At 44.7% G+C, this 21544-nt stretch overlaps 1 protein-coding gene across 8 annotated transcripts in view; it reads right to left on the bottom strand.

The window, feature by feature from the left end:
* The window catches only part of WWOX (WW domain containing oxidoreductase), a 917133-nt gene that overhangs the window by 606197 nt on the left and 289392 nt on the right, over window positions 1-21544 (bottom strand). For 3 of the 8 annotated variants that reach the window (XM_044931129.2, XM_044931123.2, XM_044931130.2), the window contains one exon: window positions 16932-17455. The exons of 4 other annotated variants lie outside the window; for them this stretch is intronic. In XM_044931129.2, coding sequence (XP_044787064.2) covers window positions 17174-17455 — 282 coding nt within the window. In that variant the 3' untranslated portion in view covers window positions 16932-17173. Of the gene's footprint in view, window positions 1-16931; window positions 17456-21544 lie in introns of those variants that run through there. One more of the 8 variants, XM_044931127.2, reaches the window with a different exon arrangement.

The following is a 21544-nucleotide window of genomic DNA, read 5'->3' as shown; positions in this document are numbered from 1 at the left end:
TCAGAGGAAGAAAGGGTCCGGCCCCACCCACTCTAGAGACCCCCTTTCTTCCTCAGGAGCCCGGCACCCACGGAAGGCTGGTTCTTGGGTAGAAATACTGCTTGGCTCCCTCCTGGCTAGGTCCCTGTGCAGAAACTGACCTGGTTGACATAAGGATGCCTTATTTACAAGTCTAGTGTTCTGGGAGGGCTGGCTGTCTCTGGAAGCCAGAGAAAGAGAGGGTTAAATACAATGGGAACATCTCTATTCTTCCTTTCCTATCCTTGCAAGTGGTTAAGAGCTGTGGCTCTGGAACAGTGGTTCTCAACCCCAGGGCAAGTGTATCTGCCAGTATTTGGATGCAGTTTCTATTATCCCTTCTCAGGTATAAAGGTTGCTACCGTGTTCAGTGGGCCAAAGCCGGGGACGCTGCTAAATACCCTACACTACACAGGACTGAGTCCTGCGGGAAGAAGGGTCCCACGTCCAGTGTCAACAGCTCCAGGGTTAACAAACCCTGGGTCAGAAAGAAGAACTACAAGCAGTCCCCAACAGACAGCTGAAGGGGCCGCGCCTTTCTGATTGTTCAGAAACCTCAGCATAGGTGGCCCGGATGTTATAATGACAGGCAAGCATGTCACATCAGTGAGTGACTCCCTTCAAACGTGGGGGCTGATCCTAATACGTCTCATTCGTCCGAATCAGTCGATGGGATACGGAAATGTGGAAACAATTCCCAGAAGCTCAATTCTGCTGATGCATCTGTTTGTTTTTTTTTTTTTTTCCGCCCCCCAGGGGGAGAAAATAACCAAATTCTTCCTTTAGTCATTCAGGGAAAACTAGCACCTGTCTATATCAACATGCTGGAGATGAAAAAAGAAAAAAAAAACTGAAAAAAAAAAAGATAAATTATTTATCCAGCATAAATATTAAAGAAAATTGCAAAACAGAGTCTGGTGTCACCATGCTGCTATTACAAAATCATCTCGTTATAGCTTCTGGCAAAATGCTGTTGTCCTTAATATCAGTACAACAGAATTGTCTAGGATGTACCAGGCGGGCTGCGTGCGTCTGCTTGCTGTCGAGGACACTTTAGCAGCCTGACAACCGACTCATCACGCCCCAGCAGAAAACTGCATCGGGATGGCCTGTTAGGAGGGAGCCTGAGTTAGGAATAGACCGTATGAGCTTCACCTGAGCGCAGGAGGCGACTAGAGACTGGCGGTCCACAAACACACCCAGGGGTGCGCTGCGGCCTGCGCTGAGTCACTCGGGGCAGCCAAGACTTTCACCAGCTGTTTGCTGGATACACACATTGTCAAGCTTTAAATTACGTCAACTGTCAATTAAACACGCTATACAATAAGAAAGTAAGAGACTCAGACTCCAGTACATCTGAATAATTTTAGTATATTTATGCCGAAAATTTAGTGTGATTTTTAGTACACTAATACTTTTAGCATATTGTCTATACTCTGTTATTTGCATATCTGTATAATGTGTCTGTACAGTGGGATTATATATACACGTGTATATATATATATATATATATATATATAAGTATAATATGTATGTTGGTTGCTCAGTCATGTATGACTCTTTGCAACCCCATGGACTTAGTCCACCAGGCTCCTCTGTCCATGGGATTCTCCAGGCAAGAACACTGCAGTGGGTGGCCATTCCTTCCTCCAGGGGACCTTCCTGACCCAGGGATCGAACCCAGGTCTCCTGCATTATAGGTAGATTCTTTACTGCCTGAGCCACCAGTTTTAACATATATGAAATGATAAGGGACTGCACATCCCATTTTTTGCTAAAAAAACTTAAATTTCTTTTTACTAAATTTACTAAAATTTTTACATAATTTTTAGTATGCGAATAATTTTAACATATTATCTATGCTCTTGAGGTCATTTATGTGTATTTACACTGTATATAGTGAACACTTTACATAAATATATATATGTGTGTGATATAAATACATAATAATCTCTTTTTAATATATATAGAATGGTATGGGACCACACATACCATCCCAGCTCTGTTTCCTAACTTCCTGTTGGCCACGGTTGAGTTATTTATCCTGCAGTAATCAGCAAACACTAAAAATCAGGGCTGGCTGCCCTCCCCAAGAGCTGGATGTTAAACATTCACCAGCACACCACCCTTCCCAACACACACACACACACACACACACCCGGGACGGTAGCGGCAGACACCAAGGGATTTTGTTTCTGAACAAAACATCCACTATTCGAAGTTTAGCAAACTCTTTATGGTAGCTACACGAGCTCCCAGGTCACCAAGAAGTTTAATACATCTACAGGATGAAAATTAAACACTGTAAATAACACATCTGCTGAGGCTCCCTGGCCGGCCCGCTGGGCCTTTATGGAGACAAGATCCATGCTGACACTCTGAACACAGTTGGAGAGATGAGCTCGGGGACGAGCGACGGAGGAAAGCAGGTTATCTTCTTGGTAGCGGATGGAGGGAGCCCCGCGCTGGGGAGGGGGCACCTCGGAGAAGCCACCCCAGCAATCTGCCTTTTATCTGGAGCCAGCATCCTGGGCAAGGGGGGGCCCACGTCAGGAGCACAACTGCTCACTTGTGAGTAGACATCTTCCTGTGGTGGGGAATGGCGTTTGGGCAGCTGAATAAACGCACGCTCCCTGAACCATCACCCCAGAACACAGGGTGGATGAATTTAGCAGGCTGTTGACTAGTTTGGGGCACGTGGTGAAGTAGAAAAGACATGCAGTGAGGCAGTGAGCTTCCCGGCAAACACAGTGGTGGGGAGGAAGGAGCTTGGGGTCTCAGGGAGGATGAAGTGGAAAGACTGAGGGATCCTGACCTCCAAGAAGAACCTCAAAAAGGCCCTTCCTGAGGAGTCTGAAATCATTGCGCTGGGCAGGCCAGATGCAAAACCATCATCTGACATCCCATTCGATTGTTTTAGTTTTTCCCTGGTGGCTCAGATGGTAAAGGATCCGCCTGCAATGTGGGAGACTCAGGTTCAACCTCTGGGTGGGTAAGAGCCCCTGGAGAAGGGAATGGCAACCCACTCCAGTATTCTTGGGGAACCCCATAGATAGAAGAGCCTCGTCCATAGGCTTGCTAAGAGTCAGACACGACTGAGCAACTAACACTTTCACTTTCAACTGTTTTAACTGAAACATAGTTTGATTGCAGGTGCGAACCCCGGGGAGGTTGTGTGTGAGGTGTGTGGGGACCAGGAGATAAGGGAACTCTGTACTTGCTGCTCACTTTTGCTGTGAGCCTAAAACTACTCTTATAAGTTGTTCATTAATGAAAAATAAAAGTGCATGCAGCCGTGTGCCCTGTGTGCGGCTGAGCTGTTTCTTGTTCACCTAGGGAAGGTCTTTCCACGCTGGCCCCAGCGTGTTCCATGGGGCAGGCTGGGCTCCCAGGCAGACTCACCCAGCTGGCTGCACTGCCCATCTGTACTGGTCTGTCAGCCTCACTGGCCATCAGCGCGGGAGTGTCTTTCCTCGTGCGTGAACTTCGTGGTGTGTGGCCACCACTGAAAACCCAGCGGAAAGGCCCCCAGGCCCCACCATGAGGCAGTTTTCAGAGTAATATAGATAACTCTTTGCAAAGACAACATTCCTCCCAATTCTCCTCCCTCTGGCCCCACCCACCTTCCAGAACCATGACCCTGGGACAGCTTTGGAAAACTCCATCCCTTCTTTGATGCGGACAGAATTAGATCCACTTCCTGTATTTCATTCTGGAGGTAGAGGGGAGAAAGAGTTATCTATATTACCTGGGAAACAGGTAGCAATCTGCTCAGTGAGTCCAATCTTTAAAGCCCTGCATCTGCTCAACTGCTACACACAAACACTCTTGCTTTCCACCTTGATAATTATTAAATTCTAATGTAAAGCCCAACTTCTGCTTAAGTATGCGTGATTATTAGACTACAAGTCAATTGTGGAAAACACACAGATATAAATGCAGCTAATAAGTCTTACTGTAATGATTAATCAATTTATGAATACATTATTTAAACTAATAGCTCAGGTAGGGTATCTTAAACAAGTTACAGAGTACATCGACCAATTCAAATACCAGCTGCCGGATCAATAGGAAACTGTAAGTAAACTCTGGGGAATAGGTATACTTGCAAAAAAAAAAAAAAAAAAAATCCACGAACAAAAGGGATTTGGATGAAGGAGATCTACAACAATTTCCATTTTGAAGACAAATGTAGAGCACTGTAATATATGCCAAAGCTTAAAGGGAAGGGGAGGGGGGAGTGCATTGCTACAAAATGGGCTCTTTTCACATCCTGTGCAGTAATAATAATTAAGGGCAGGTCAATCAAACATCCCATTTACACAAACTCTTGCATACTTTTGCAAATGGACTGCATATGAAAGTTAATTTTGAGTCCTTAAAAAACGATGCATTGGGTTCATTTTGTGGCAAGTTATCACATTACCAATGTATCCATAAAATGTCTCCTTAATAGAAAAGAAAAAGTGCATCTACAAGGTGAGATTTGCGATTTTCCTGAGAAGGGGCCCATGTTCCAGCTGAGGCACCAGGGGACACTTGCCCCGTTAGAGGCACAGAGGACCCCGCGGGTTAACTGCAAGGTGGATGGAGTTGTGAGCCAAGCAAACTCTCGAGTTTTTAGCTCTCTCCTTTCCCAGTGTTGCTATTGTTGTTGTTAATTAAGGCTAATTATGTGATTTAATAAATAAACCAAAAGGGCCTTGATTTCCAAAGGTGTGATATTCTATCACAGCTTCAAGTGATGCTGCATTTTAAAAAATTAATTAGTATCTTGTGAGATCGGCCACACATTATTGAGTAAGTAACAGCAGCTAAGTGAAGCAGATGAAATATTGGTAAGCGATGCAGCCCACAGTATAAGTATGTGAAGGGGGTCAGAGGTTAATCCCTATTGATTTTCTGAGTCTGCGTACAGCAGCGCTGGGAGAGGCCGGTTCTGTTGGCAATCAGCTAGCACAAATACATTGTAAATCTTCCTGTCCACCTTCACTGATCAGTGTCACTTACTTCCTTCACTAAAGACCATTAAGAAACTACTGGAAAAAAAAAAAAAAAAAACCCAGATTAGGGGAGAAAGGAAAGCATTTTCAAAGTCTCCCATGTCAGAGAGTGCTTTTGGAGATGGAGGACTTGCCCGAAAACAGAGGTAGTCTTCCTGGGGTCCAGTCTCACTCACTGAAGGAGACATGCACGAACACAGAGTAGTTTTGAAGTGTCTTTAAAGCCAAATAAAAAATGGGAGGAGCTTTCATATCAGGGTGCATGAAAAAAAACAAAATAAAATGGAGTAAAACACAGTCACTGACATGGATGAGCACCATCTCCAACTTGGCTCTGAAAAAATTTGGCCTCAGCAAAACCTTGAAGCTAGTGAAGAGTAAGCTTCAGGGCCCCTCACAACCGGGGGCCCCTTCCAAGATTCTGCATTAAATGTTTTCAGTTCAGTTCAGTCACTCAGTCGTGTCCGACTCTTTGCGACCCCATGGATTGCAGCACACCAGGCCTCCCTGTCCATCACCAACTCCCGGAGTTCACTCAAACTCATGTCCATTGAGTTGGTGATGCCATCCAGCCATCTCATCCTCTGTCGTCCCCTTCTCCTCCTGCCCCCAATCCCTCCCAGCACCAGAGTCTTTTCCAATGAGTCAACTCTTCGCATGAGGTGGCCAAAGTCCTGGAGTTTCAGCTTTAGCATCATTCCTTCCAAAGAAATCCCAGGGCTGATCTCCTTCAGAATGGACTGGTTGGATCTCCTTGCAGTCCAAGGGACTCGCAAGAGTCTTCTCCAACACCACAGTTCAAAAGTATCAATTCTTCAGTGCTCAGCTTTCTTTATGCTTCAACTCTCACATCCATACATGAGTACTGGAAAAACCATAGCCTTGACTAGACGGACCTCTGTTGGCAAGGCTTTTTAATATGCTGTCTAGGTTGCTCATAACTTTTCTTCCAAGGAGTAAGCGTCTTTAAATGTTTTACTCTCTTCTAAACATTTAACTCTCAGGCCCTCAGTGGCTACCATTCTGGACAAGGTGTTCCAGAAGGTAAACTGGTTCTCTGCCAATCATCTGTCCTCTACAAGATGGAGCTCGATTCTGTAATCCATCACTTTGCCTCAAAGAAGATAACACTGCTTCTATGAGCTCAGGCAAGGCCACTTCTGGGCTCTGAAGCCAAGAGAACCATGCCCCTTTGCGTGGGTTCTCGTCTCTCGGATGCTCGCTTTTCTCTGCTGTTGGCTCTACTGTCTGCAGGAAGGGGCAGCGATCGGGGACCACCACACCAGCATTACTGGAGCCCTCTATGCGTGCGGGTGGCCTGCTGATAGTTGGCCAGCTTTTACCCTTGCTGTGGGGTCTTGAGTCTTGGCTCTGGGAACCCTAAATCCTGCCTCTGGCCACTGCCCAAGCTCCCGGGCCAGATATTTATGTTGCTTTATTTGCTGCCCTGGCCCTGCCCTCACCACGTGAAGGACTGCCCACACTCTACAAATGGACTTCTGTGTCAGCTCTCCCAATGGCCAGATAATTCTTTGGGGCCACCAGACCATTGCCAATCTATTCTGGAGACTGGGATGTATCTTATGTCTGTTCTTACTATATCAAGTATCTTCTTTTACATGAAGATGCCACAAAGAGACATCATTCTAAAACCATACTCTTCACAGTATTCAGTAGCATGGCATTTACCACCAACAGTACTAGTTTTACAAAAATTCCAAATAAACTAGTCATAAGTAAAAAAAAAAAAAAAGAAAAAACAAATTCAACATCATGATGAATTTTATAACCCGTAGTTAAATGAACCCAAGACTGAGTTAGGTCTCTATAACTCAAGGCTGAGGTAGGTTAAAGTCATTGGAAAATGTCTTTCACTTTCCCACTAAGTAGTGAGATCTTGAAGGCAATGACTGATCCAAATTCAAATTCATATCCATAATGTCCAAAGCAATGCCTGACCCACAGGAGATACTCAGTAGGTCCTGGGTGGGTGGGTGGATGGACAGACATGTGGAGTTCTACGGTGCTGGACTGTATGTTGGTCCAGAGAGAAGGGAAACAATTCCAAAGCTCTGCCCTTCTTACCGAGACACTTCTTCCTTTCTTTTACAAACACTCTTAGCATATGGAAAATAAACAGAGCATCACTAAACCCTACTTATGTTGTAAGGAGGCTAGATATCCAAGTTTATGACTCCTATAGCCATGAAAAGATGCTCCATTGATCCTAACAGACCAGTGACTTCTACAGAATGACAAAAATGGGAGGAAAAACAGAGGCCAGGACGGAAACATCGAAACCAAATGAAATACTGGAAATAAGCTAATGAAATTACATTACAGATTCAGCTTACCCAGAAAGCGCTTGGCCAAGGGAAGGAGAGAGGGGGAGGAGGGAAAAAAAAAAAAAAAAAAAAAAACCAGCCTACCAGCACAACCAGCTGTCTAGTTTGAACTGCTAGATTGCTGAGTATGCACTCTATGCATATTCATAAGTACCACAGGAAGTCCAACACCTCTGGATCCAGCCTTACAACTCTCCCCCGCCAGCTAGTGCCATGGACCGGTAACTCAACAGCCCCCTCGTGGCCCGAAGAATGAAGGCAGCATCCCAGGGTGTGAAGGCCCTTCCTGGGAGGGGAGGGTGTGGGTGTGTAGGGGGGGCAGGTACACAGCCCTGCCAGAGGCGGGGGACGCTGCCCAACCACCGTAACAGTGGTAGACGTGGCCCCCTTTCGTGGACGGCGGGCGATGCAACATGATCAACATCTTTCCTATTTCAGAGTCCCAAAAAGGATCCTGGGTACACCAGGCTGTTCAAACTAACACGTCCTCGTGGAAGAAACGGATCAAATGAGCTCAGTATTTCCATTTAAAAATATCATTTAAGGGAATTTTAAGCTGTCTGAGAAGATGGATACACTGTGTTTGTTTTCTACATTAATGAGCTATAAAAAGAATGGAATAGGCCATAAATACAGTATTTTGTAACAGCCTTTACTAAAAATGCTACTACTTGTGTTTATCATTTATATCCTTGTATACAACCTCAAAATTGATTACATTTTAAACCGTACATAACTTGCTGTGTTTTTCATTTTGTGCTGTACTACGAACATTTTTATAACTCAGTTAATATATTCCATATTTTGTGTTCTTATTGATTATGAATATTTCTTTAGGGGATTTTATTGCTTTTAAAATAACAAATGTTGGGTATTAAAAAATAGAAAAACCTATTGCAGCTTTTATATTTTTCTTTCCCCTGGTAATTCTGATACATACATTTAAGCATGAACATAACCAGAATATCTTTCTCTGTATCTTTTATACTTCCTCACATTAAAATTAAAAACCTACTAATATAGTGCATAGTAAAAGAATCAGAGTTTTCAAAGGAAACCCACCATTTTTAATGTGTTTGACTTGAATTCATAATCCATTCCTTCTACAATTAAAAAATTAAAGTACCAAGAGATTATCCTCACGTAACATGATGGTTTTACATCAAGTATATATTATCTTTCCTAATTGCCATTTCCGTTTATAGGCTACAATATGATTTATATATATGATATGATTTCACTATTAATTATCAAATTGAAAAAAATAAAATCTCACATTATAAATTCTCTCCTGGAAATTAGTTTTATTATTTTTTCCATAATCCTATCACACAAGCTATAAGTGCATTGCGGCATGAACACTTTAATTTTTCCAGTTAGTTTTAAGCAAGCCCAGAGGTGAGGTTTAATAAGGATCAATGGCACTTTATCTGGGACAGGGCCTCTTCACAGCATGCAAATTACACAGTAACACTTAAAAAAAGAAATAGATTTAATTAAAAAAAAAGTAGAACCACAGGCTCTGGAAATTCAATTAAAGGATTTATGCAAAGGTTTGCTAGGTTTTTATATGCAGTTACTGCTTACATAATGAGCTTTTCATATTAAAAATCAATAGGTAATCTAGACTAGAAGATCATCCCCTTAAATACATTTTTGAAATCAATTTGAAAAATAGTCCATCAACTGCTGTGACTACTCTTGCTGCTTCGATTACACTAAAAGCAATATTTAGATTGTAAGACGTGCTACGGAATATCTATGCTTGGATATTGCTTTCAAGGGCTCTCATCCTTCTGAGTGCCTGAGATGATCACCTAGTAATTCAAGATTGTGTTAAATGTATAAATAATTTATTTAATTATGAGCAAAAAGCCCACAGGCACAACCCCACTGTATCTGTAAGGGTTAAATGAAAGGAGGAGAAAGACAAAAGGCAGAGCTGAAAGGGGAAGGGAGAAAAGAGAAGGAAGGGAAGGAAGGAGGGAAGGGGGCAAGGAAAAAAGAGAGAAAAGAACAGAACAACCTTTTCTAAATTAGTCTTTGCTATCTCAATTGCCTATTGTGTATTGGCTCCTTAGCACAAGGAGATATGCATTTCACTTTAAAACTCATTTAGAACTTCAAGAAGGAAGCAATTAGCTAGCTCTAACTTAAGCAGACCTTCCATCCTCCATGATAATGGGGGACAGGTCTTGAAATGAAAATGAAAGCCAAAGCTCCAATTCTATCCAATAAGCGCCCAGCCAAAATCTGTCTGGCTTTGGCAATGCCGAACAGGTTTCCATGGACCATTCTTGGCAAACTGGAAAATGATTCTCATGGGGTGTGGAGTGGTGGGAAGGGAGAAAGAAGGAAAGAACCGAGGGAGGTCCAACTCTGAACTCCTCCACTTGTATAATAAGGAACCATTCTTCCTTTTGTTTTAAAAGTTCTTGTTTCTAAAAAGGTATGGTCAGTACTTGGGAGTTCATCAGGATGGAAATCAGGCCTCAGGTTATCTTTGACCGGAGTCAGCCTTGTAAAAGTGAGCCTAAGCATTACAAAGGACTCATTAATAACAAAGCTGCACCTTTCTCTGCTTCTGTTTTAAGGTCAGAGGAACCAGCATTTGCTTTATGGGTACGAGTACGTGTGTGTGTGTGTGTGTGTGTGTGTGTGTGTGTCCCCTAGGACACAGCACTGCCACTCGCGACAGTGACTACAAAGACAAATGCAGGAGAGCCAACCATGCTCAAATGTATGTCTGTACACACAAGTATCCTGTCTTTGAAATCTTTTAAGAAAGACACAATGAGCAGGAGGCTGTACCATGAAACTGTGGCGCTCCTTGAAAGAAGCCAGTCACAGAGGACCACGTGCTGTTGGATCCAGGAGAGCCCAACGGGTGGACACAGAAAGCAGATTCGTGGCTGCCTGAGGCCGGTGCCTGCCCAAGGCTGGGAGGCAGTGGCTGGAAGCGTCTAGGCTTTCTTCTTGGTGTAACAACATGTCCTGAAGTGTATTGTGATCACAGGTGCACAATCCTGTGCATGGGCATCAGGCTGTGTGCTTTACATGAGTGCACTGAAAGGCCTGTGACTTTTCTCTCAATAAAGCTATTATAAAAAAAAAATGAGGTGTGGCTATGGACTGTAGTCGAAAAAGAAAGCAAGAAAATCTGCAAAGGAAGCAATGAGATTGAAAAAAAAAAGACTTCATTTTCCACCCGCACCAATGGGGCAATTAAAATACTTAAGCTTTCTCCTTCTCCAGAACACACTTTCTGTGACAATGAGTTTACAGACGTGCAAACATATCAACTGGCTTCCTACGGAGAGGCACTGAAGTCAAAATAACTAGAACCCTCTGTCACACAGGAGAGCTTCAGCGTGAAGTGTCCCATGTCCCGGGTTAGTATGACCAAAATGTCAAACATGAAGCCATTTTGTAACAAGGTGCGAGGTGGTAGTAATGGAAGTTTGAACAATGTTAACACTTAAAATTTCAGCAGAACCATTTCAATCCATAAATGTATAAAAGTCATTTTACAGTGTGCTTAACAGTCAAGACCAAGAGCTGTTATAAAAGAAGACGCCCTCAATGTCACTTCATTTTCTTTTATTCTTATTATCACATTTAAATCTCTCTGTAAAAGTGGTCTTGATAGGTAACTTTATTACACATTTCAAGACTATTCATTCCGAACAGAACTTCCTCCAAGGAATTAACAGATAAAGAGAGACCACTTTCCCCTCATCATCCCTAAATTATACTGTAACTGAGCAGTGGCAGCGTGCGTGTGACAAGGACGTGGCCTACTACGCCCCACGATGGCTCGATAAACCTAGAGGTGACTCTTTTGGTTGGCTGCAAAGGTCCTTAGCTAACACCTTCCTGGTTATTTGCAAGGACCTGGGAATAAAGAGTGGGGTAGACAGGGAAGGTCAGAGTCAGGACTTGGTGAAGAGAAAGAATTCCTAAAAGCAGGTATGGGATCCGTATCGTCATGGAGGCAAGTCTGCTCTTTCCTCATTTCACTGGGAGAAGAGGGGCAACAATCCCACTCCACTGCCTCTGCTCACAGGCAAGGACATCTCCTGAAACAAGATCAACAGGACCTCTCTGCTGGTCCAGTGTCCACCTGCCGATACAGGGGACACAGTTCGGATCCTTGGTCTGGGAAGATCCCACGTGCTGAGAAGCAATTAGGCCCATGTGCCAGAATTACTGAAGCCCACACACTCTAAGACTAGGCTCTGCAACAAGGGAAGCTACTACAATGAAAATCCCTAACTCCACAATTAGAGAATGCCCATGCGTAGCACCAAAGACCCAGCACAGCCATATGTACATAAATTTTTAAAAAGTATTAGCAAACATCTATAAAGGAGCAGTCAGTAAATATTTTCAGCTTCACAAACCACATCTTATCAGTTAAAACTACTCAACTCTGCCATGGTCATGCTATAGCAGCTACAGACAATACACACATGGATGAGAAAACCGGTCTTTTCAATAAAACTTTATTTAATGACAAACACAAATCTCAATATAGTTTTCATGTGTTATGAGACACTTCATTGTTTTTTTTGTTTTTTTTTTTTAATCTTTCCAGATATTTAAAAATGTGAAAACAGGATGCACAAAGTTCAGATTCAGCCCAAGGAACACAGTTCTGGTCTCCTGTGGTAAACAAGACCAGCTGGCAAAGAGGTAGACCAGTAATCCCATCTTGACGGGGGTTCATTTGACGGCTACTCAATCTGGTAACAAAATGGTGTGGTTTGCTTCCAGGAAGCAAAACTTGATGGCATACATTCTAAACTGTGGTGGGCACTTTAGAGAAAAGCAAGAGAACTTAGTTTCTGTGTACTGAAATTTAAACTCTAAACTTTCTGAATTTCCTCCTTAAGAAGTAATTATAAAGGCCTCAATGTTCTCTACTATTTAAAAATGAACAGAGGCTTCCAGAACTAAGAGTTTTGAAATATTCAGCAGTGGAAACATGATGGCCTTGGCTCATGAGAAGTGAGGCTGACCACACTCCCTCTGGTCCTGCTTCGGAACTCCACCGTTAATGGAGCAGGTTATGAACACAGTACGCAGCCCAGTCTTTGCATTTGGGCTTCTACCTGGCTGGGGTTTTAATATGAAATATATACAGAGACTGACATTTACAGTGTTATCTTTCCCTCATTTGACTTTGATTTTTCACCAACTCTTGACCACTGTAAGCATTCTGCATACTGTCACCCCAGTAACTAATTAGAATAATCAAAGGAATGACTTAACTGAATAAAGCAAAACGTATATACACTGTTCTGTTTCTAAGGAATCATATTTGCAGTATTCCAAGAACATGTAGAATCAGAAGCTAGTAACAATCATCTGGGGTAGGTTTGGTGAACAGGGAAAAAAATTGGAAACTGATATATTAAAAACCTTTTAAAATTCATTTAATAAGTCATGCACCTACCTCAGGATGATACTGACACTATTCCTTGGCATGAAAAAATCCTTATTACTATTATTATAATTTTTTTTATTTTATTTTATTTTTAAACTTTACATGGATAGCGCATTGGACTTCTATTATAATTATTTTGTTTAAGAGTGAAAAACTATAGCCTCAGTTCAGTTCAGTTCAGTTCAGTCGCTCAGTCGTGTCCGACTCTTTGCGACCCCATGAATCGCAGCACACCAGGCCTCCCTGTCCATCACCAACTCCCGGAGTTCACTCAGACTCACATCTATCGAGTCAGTGATGCCATCCAGCCATCCCATCCTCTGCCGTCCCCTTCTCCTCCTGCCCCCATCCCTCCCAGCATCAGAGTCTTTTCCAATGAGTCAACTCTTCGCATGAGGTGGCCAAAGTACTGGAGTTTCAGCTTTAGCATCATTCCCTCCAAAGAAATCCCAGGGCTGATCTCCTTCAGAATGGACTGGTTGGATCTCCTTGCAGTCCAAGGGACTCTCAAGAGTCTTCTCCAACACCACAGCCTAATTCAGGTCAAATGACTTTGAGGTACTAATTATTTGTATATATTTATCTTCTAGCCAGTGTGGCCCAAATAAAGATTTTTAAAACCATGAGGCAATGACCATAATGTCTCTCGGTCTGAGGACAAAGTCACAGGGCCAACAGTACAGGAAGAGCTGGACGTTCAGGCACAACGCTGAGTTCTGAGGTCGCCATACCCCACCCACGCCACCGCAACAGAAATGTGCTGGCGAGACATATCCGGATGGCGAAGACAGTCTCCCTGTGTTAAAACTGGTAACTTTCTAAAACACTGCACTGCAGTGGTCCTCATACTAAATAAAACATAATTACCATTTTCAGAGATAAATGGGGTGAAGGATGACCACTGCATTCTTGCCCCAAATGATGATCTTAAAACTCTCTAAAACCTACATATCATATTTGTATCCATATGTTTGTTTATTGGTGGCTCATCAATGGGAAAGAAAAGGAAAAGCAGATCTTGGATGAAGACGCTCGCCTGTCAGGCAGCTGCTAACTCTGCTCCCACAGTGAGGGGGCCGTTGTCTCTGCCATTCTTTTGACTCTTGAGCCTTGTTTGTCACTTCATGATGACAAGAAGGATGCTGGCATCACATCTTCCTTCGGGATCAGCAGGAGGAGCGGGGGAAACACCAGCAACACCTTGCCTTTTCCTCTGAAAGCAAAACATCCCTGGGAAGGCCTGCTGCAGACTTTTGCTTTGACTTTCAGCCAGAACAGTCACGTGGCCATGCTCAGCTGCTAAAGAGGCCATGGAGGTGAGCGAACCAACACCCTCTCCATCTCCAGAGTAAAGGCAGACACTCGGCACACCAGACGGTAAGAATGGAGTCACGCTTCCCCAAGAGACTGAGACTGTGGGGGGGCAGGGAGCATGGCTAATTATCTCCGGCTCTCTCCAGGGTCAGACATGAAGAGCACTGGCACATAAATAGAAACTGAGAATCCAGAGTGATTTACAGCAGACAACAGGGGCAGAGGCGTGCGGCTGGTCCCCCTCTGCCCCAGCACAGAGTTGGGCTGCATTTCCTGGATGGTTGCCTTCCAGAGGGGTGCCACTCCCAGGCCACCATGCATGCAGCCCCGTGGTCTTGCCTCTTTCCAGCTCGTTGCAGACAACCAAGGTGGCCTTGGAAGCCAGGTGTGGAAGATGACTGAACCATGGCATGGACAGAGCCTGGGTCCCCGAGAAATCACTTGGAAGAAAGCTGTCTGCGAATCGCAATAGCCACTGTGGCCCTTGTATACCCAGGAAATACACTTGACTCTGATGGAATCACTGGACCCACATGGGCTTACGTCTTACAGCAGCTGCTGTTACCTTTACAGTACAACAATCTCAAACAGACGTATGTGCGAGTCTTGGAGAACTTCATCCACCTTTTTTTGGGTCTAGTCCCAGGGTACACACATTGGTTTATTCTAGAGCATCTCCTGGGGTCGCCCAGCATCACCTCCCCCCTGGCTTCTGGGGCTCACTCCTCCTGGAGGTTGATCTTCTCAGGAAGAGTGTGCCTGACAACACTTCTGCAAGCCAGGGTGGGGAGAAAGCACCAGTCCCGAGGTCCGGCCTGGATGTCACGTGTGAGCTAGATCCGCAAACTCTTCCCCACTGTGTGTGAGGTCTTAGAGCTGTCCTGGCAGTGTGCTATGCGCTTAAGGTTTGGTTTTTCACATCCCTTAACTGGGCCCTCGTTATCAAGAAGGCCTTCTGCACACCCCGTGGTATGCTGCCAGGGACGTCTGGCTTAGTACTGAACGGGTGATTTATAACGCCATCACCATGCGGCATTGTGGAGCCCTGCCATCTCAATTTCAGAATCCGGATCCCTTTTCTGTTTACTCCACGTTTGCCTTCGGCCCTTCTCCAGGTGCTATTGTGAGGAGATGCATTTTGGAGCTTCAGAGTCTGGCATTTTATACGTTACTCTGAGCCCTACTTTCCTTGTTCACCTGCTCCTAGATGGGAAACAAATTGCAGAAGGGAAATAGCTTTATACTATCAGTCCTTAAATATTTTACAGGCAGAGATCTCCGTGGGTGGTTTGGAGGCTCGATTACCCTCCTCAGTAGAGGGTATAAATATCCCTGAGGGTTTACGTAACAAACCCTCAGTGACTCCATGCTACTGAAAACGCTCAGTATTTACATCTGCCTCTGAAGCCGGTGACTCCATGGCATCTGAGTACTTGAAAAAGTGTAAGGCCAGCAGGACTGCCCATGTGCTCAAATACAATCTATCCATGATAAAGAGAGCTCAGTCATTCAGAACTATTAGATGGAAGACATCATGGCATTCGAAGCTGCACCCTGGGACACGCTTTGGTTGGGAAAGAACAGGTGAAAAGGGAAGTCATTTCAAGTGTGAGCTACTTACAAAGACAGAGCCAGAGCACAGCTGCTAACATGCAGCACGGGGTGCCTGTGCAGGCTGAGAAAATAAAACGAGGATTACAGCGGCACGCCGCACTACCTCAGGCAATCCACCCACAACTCCTGAAGTTAAAAGCTATTGTCCCCATTTTACAGAGAGGAAAACTGAGACTCAGACAGGCTCAGTGACCTACCCTAGGTCAACACGCTGGTGTGCACAGCAGACACAGGGTTTGTACCCAAGCCTGTTTGATCCCAAGCTCTGTGCTTTTCCACGTTGCCATGCTGCACCCTCTAAGCATCAGGTCACAGGCTGATGAGCACGGAGAAGAAAGGGCTCAGCAACCCTCCTGAGAGGAGCCGAGAACCGGCCGTGGGAAGGCTCCTTTAGGAACTGCATCCCATGCAACGTGTGGAAGCAAAACGACGCGTCCAGAAACTCGGTTTGACCTTGGAGGGGTAGTGCTCCGATGTACAGCTCTTTCCTTTGCCATTAATAATATGGAGAAAAGAGGAAGGTAGCTGGTACAATCAGCGAGGCTTTCTGAAAGAGATGAGTTCTGACTTGTGGCTTAGGAAGGAGCGGGGCGAGAACAGACATTTTTAAGGATATAGAAAACCAGGCCAGTAGATCCCCACTCCGCCGCCCTGCCCACCTCAATTTCTAAATTACTGATGGAACAGACAGACAAAAAAGAAAAGAAGCCCAGGCAGAAAGAGCCAGGATGAGCGGCGTCACGCCACTGGGTCTGAAGTGATTTTACACCAGAAAGACAAGGGGCCTAGACTATTCGGAGACTGTTTATAGAGTTCTATGAAGCACATTCTTCTAAATTCAAAGAAAAGGAAGGAACAAGTTTCAGTGCTATGCCTATTTCAAGCTTTTATCAGCACTAATTCCAGCCCCCTTTCCTTATAATTCTGAACAGAGGGGAAACAGACATCAATTAAGCAAAGCTTTATCTCTTTCTACTCTAATGAAAGCCAAGTTACAGTGATATTTTTCCCCAAGATTTTTCTCCACTTAATGAAGACATTATCCCTGAGTTTTCAAAGTCACTTTACAAAAGACCATTCAAAAGACATTAAAGTCAGTTTAAACTAAAAAGTCTTTTTGATGTCAATAAACAATAAAAGAACAATGAAAAGAGAGCCTTTCATGGTGTCTCAGTCTAAAATCTTTAATTTCGGTTTTAAATTACGAGATAACGTTCAGTCCTGTATTCAAATAGTCCTCAGCCCTGGAACACAGTAAGCCTGAAACAAATGTTGGCTTTATAATTCTCTTCTTAAAACGTGTGTGTGTGTGAGTGCAAGTATACACGGGTGTATCTATCTGCATATGTATACACGACCACATACATATATACCACATTAACGGAGAGGTCAGCAGGAAGTTGTCCACCAGAAAGAGGAGAGAAAAGTTTTCAAATTACTGCCATTCTCCCTCTGAAAACTAAAAAAAAAAAAAAAAAGGGAAAGAAAATGGAATCTTTGGCTTTGAAATTCATGACAAGATCAAAGACGATAATGCACATAGATTTTTCCAGGCATACATTATTAATAACACAGGCAAACATATGACTGATCAATAGCGTGGTCGAGAAGCGATGAGGCAGGCTCCGTGTGTAACATTGCGAGCAGTAGGGTCTGGCGCCCTGGGCTCTGTTCACCTGGGCGTTACACACGGCCCAGTCAGCTCCTCCTTGCTCCAAGGACGGTTCAGCAAAGATGGAAGGAGAAAAAAAAAAACAAACAGCTTAATCTGTGCCGTGTGTCAAAATCTCTTTCCTCTGTGCCCCCCTCTAGCTCCTCACTCAGAGACTCACATTTCATAAAATCAACCTGTCACAGTGCGCAAGGCAGGGGCAACTGGCACACACACAAAGCTGCCCAGCCGCCGCCTCTGCTCAGAGTCAAAACATCATCACTCAGCAGGAGCCTCACACCCGTGAGCCTGCGCGAAGCCACTCTGCAACCCTATGGACCACAGCCCGCCAGGCTCCTCTGTCCATGGGATTCTCCCAGCGAGAATACTGGAGCGGGTTGCCACTGCCTCCTCCGGGTGATCTTCCCGACCCAGGGATGGCAGCCGTGCATCTTATGTCTCTGCGTCGGCAGTTGGGTTCTTTGCCGCTAGTGCCACCTGGGAAGCCCATCAGCAGACATCGCCCATTCCCTCTCCCTACCAGCCCCTGGCAACCACAAATTTGGCTCTATGGCTCTGCCATTTCTGTATATTTCACATAAGTGGAATCATGTAATATGTGACCGACCATCTACATCTGACGTGTCAGCCTCTTTTACTTCAAAAACAAATTAAGCCCATCTGAATGCAACTCTCATTCTAAACATCAGTTCTTCAAAAACAAAAAAAAATCATGAAATATAAAATAAAAAACAAACTGATGATACCATTGGTGCCTGCTGATTTTTTTTTTCTTTTGAAAGTTGCTCAGTCATGTCTGACTATGCGATCCCATGGACCGTAGTCCATGGAATTCTCCGAGCCAGAATACTGGAGTGGGTAGCCGTTCCTTTTTCCAGAGGATCTTCCCAACCCAGGAATTGAGCCCAGGTCTCCCACATTGCGGGCAGATTCTTTACCAGCGGAGCCACAAGGGAAGCCCAAGAATACTGGAGTGGGTAATCAATCCCTTCTTCGGCAGATATTCCTGACCCAGGAATTGAACCGGGGTCTCCTGCATTGCAAGCGAATTCTTTACTAACTGAGCTATCAGGGAAGCCCTGCTGACAGTGGGTGTTTTTTAACAAGGAGCTTTTGTGGAGGAGTTTTAGTGAGGAGGGATAAAATAGTTGGGAGTATGGGATTTGCAGATACAAATTACTATACATAAAATAGATAACAAAGATTTACTATATTACACAGAGAACAATATTCAATCCATCTAATCACTTATAATGGAAAATAATTTGAAATATACATTTATGTAAGTGAATCACTTTGCTGTACACTTGAAACTCACACAGTATTGCAAACTAACTTCAATAAATTTTTAAAATAAATATACAGGGAGTTTGCTGCCAATACAGGTTATGTAAGTAGAAAACACACATTCCTGGAAAGCAGGGTAAATTAAGAAACTATGAGTCCCTGTGATTATCGTTGAAAAGGCACATTACCCAGGGATATAGACCCGACCTTTGAGCTTGTGGTCATAAGACAAAACGGACAGTTCTTTGACAAACCTTTCCTCACGGCCACTTAGGGAAATGACATGGTAGCCTGAATGATCTACAGGTCTAAATCAGTATGATTTCCATCCCCGATTATTCAACCACTTAAGAAATGGGCATTTAAAGTTCTATTTCTCCTTTTCCTGATTCTCCTTATTGACTGTCCATATACATGTCTCTAAATCAAAACGAAGAGTGTGCACTGTCCATTTGTACAACAAGGAGACCGAATGGGAGCCTCTACGGAAATGAAAGTGGGGCGGCCAGCAGCTCTCAGACCTTTAGAGAAATGAGGCCACCCCAGGAAGAAGGGGACAGAAGCTTCCTGACACAAGGTGGCACTTCTGTATTCACAAATAGAGGGCAAGTGCACACAGACCAGGGCTCCAGCCCTGCCTCTGCCATGGCATCCAGACTACAAGTGTAGAGAACGGGGGTCGCCATCAAGGTTAAATGAGACGTGAGCACGCAACAGACTCCGGCAGGCCGCTGGCGACGTCCGCAGTGAGCCCCCCCTGCTTTTCCAGCTCACCCCCGTGCTCCCGCCTCCCTCCCCACTGTCCTCTGCTCTCCTGCCCCTTGCTCTTCCTCTCCCTCTTTCTTTCCTCCCCCTCGATTCCGTGTCCCGCAGCCACAGCGCTCAGCAACGAGCCTTAGCCTGAGCCTTCTTTATGACATGTCTCCACAATTCGGCAGCCAAAGCCCTGGCAGAGCTTGCACTGGTGTGGCTGTGCTGTGATCCGCCTCGTGGACCCTGCAGGCCACTGCCTGTGTGACCTAGGCTGTGACCTCCAGACTGAAGACCTGAGGCAACCTGAACACAACTGTCCTGAGCCCCAAAGGTCCACACTGAGAAACTGGGCAGTTTGGCTCTTTCTAATCAACCAGACGATCCTTTGCAATCGGAGCCCCATTATTGTAAAACACTCCTTTAAGTTCTTCACTTAACCAAAAATAACTAACCTAATACACTTACTCCTTGGAAGGAAAGTTATGACCAACCTAGATAGCATATTCAAAAGCAGAGACATTACTTTGCCAACAAAGGTCCGTCTAGTCAAGGCTATGGTTTTTCCTGTGGTCATGTATGGATGTGAGAGTTGGACTGTGAAGAAGGCTGAGTGCCGAAGAATTGATGCTTTTGAACTGTGGTGCTAGAGAAGACTCCTGAGAGTCCCTTGGACTGCAAGGAGATCCAACCAGTCCATTCTGAAGGAGATCAGCCCTGGGATTTCTTTGGAAGGAATGATGCTAAAGCTGAAACTCCAGTACTTTGGCCACCTCATGCGAAGAGTTGACTCACTGGAAAAGACTCTGATGCTGGGAGGGATTGGGGGCAGGAGGAGAAGGGGACGAAAGAGGATGAGATGGCTGGATGGCATCACTGACTCGATGGACGTGTGTCTGAGTGAACTCCGGGAGTTGGTGATGGACAGGGAGGCCTGGTGTGCTGCAATTCATGGGGTCACAAAGAGTCAGACATGACTGAGCAACCAAACTGAACTGAATACAAAACAGCGTGGGAGCGAATTAAGCATTAGAATCGTTAAGGTTTAGGGGTCAGGGTGAGAACCTACTAAGACTTCACCCATCAGATTCTACAATCACAGACTCAAAAAAGAGTTGAAGGCCTATTACGGGCCAGATGTGAACTTGGTCTGCATACACTGTCTCATTATCGCCTCTCAATGGCATCTTCGCTCCTAGGCATCCTGCCCTGTCTAATACCATGTGACACCAAACAGATGACCAGTCACCTAATACTTATCAATAATGACATCTACTCAGCATGTCTGGACAATGCTGGATGGCTTCCATTTTTTATGAATTTAAAGAATAATTATGCTGGAAAGCATAGAAAAGTCTCCAACCAGGTATAAAATCACAATTAGACACCTTGTTTTTAAAGGGGTGTCCTTTCAGTCAGCCTGGCATTTCATGAAGCACTGTAAAGGAATGTCCTCATGAGCCTTTTCCCATGGATGGACACCACCTACCCACACCTGCAAGGGCACCTCAAGAGGCAGACTGCACCTGAAATTGCCCCATGAGTCTCAGAAAACATCCATCTCAAGTGCAAAATGCCTTAGTGCTGAGCATTCCTTTTCTTTCCTCTTTACCTCCTGGCACGGCAAGACCAAATCTGTTCCTATGAATTCAAGATTGCAGTGGGGTATGGATTTGACACGAGGCAAATACCTCCCCTTATCAAATGCTCAGTGAGTCTCCACGCCAGTGTGTATAAACATCACTGTGCCTGGGAAGAGAGAATACCAGAGGTCACTTAGGAAACCCCACTTCTCCCAGGATGGTTGGGCAAAGGCTACCGTGCTGCCTTCCGAGGGGGGCAAGGGCCAGTGCCCAAGAGAAACAGCCGGGATGGGGCGAGACCCAGGGCCGCAGCCACCGTCTGGAGGCCCTCAGTGTGGCTGCTGCCGGGATGCTCAGAGCTAATCAAGGGGAAACGGATCTGGTCCAGGCAGCAGGACACGTTTACAACAACTGACAGTAACGGTAACGTCCGCCAGTTTGTATTAAGATGTTATTGCACCTTTCCAGTTCTAATCACCAATTATGACTCTATTACCCCTGCCTGGCAG

The sequence above is a fragment of the Bubalus bubalis genome, chromosome 18 (genome assembly GCF_019923935.1).
Source record: "Bubalus bubalis isolate 160015118507 breed Murrah chromosome 18, NDDB_SH_1, whole genome shotgun sequence".
In the NCBI taxonomy this organism is placed as follows: Eukaryota; Metazoa; Chordata; class Mammalia; order Artiodactyla; family Bovidae; genus Bubalus; species Bubalus bubalis.
The sequence above is the reverse complement of the archived record's forward strand: the minus strand, read 5'-3'. Positions and strand labels throughout refer to the sequence as shown.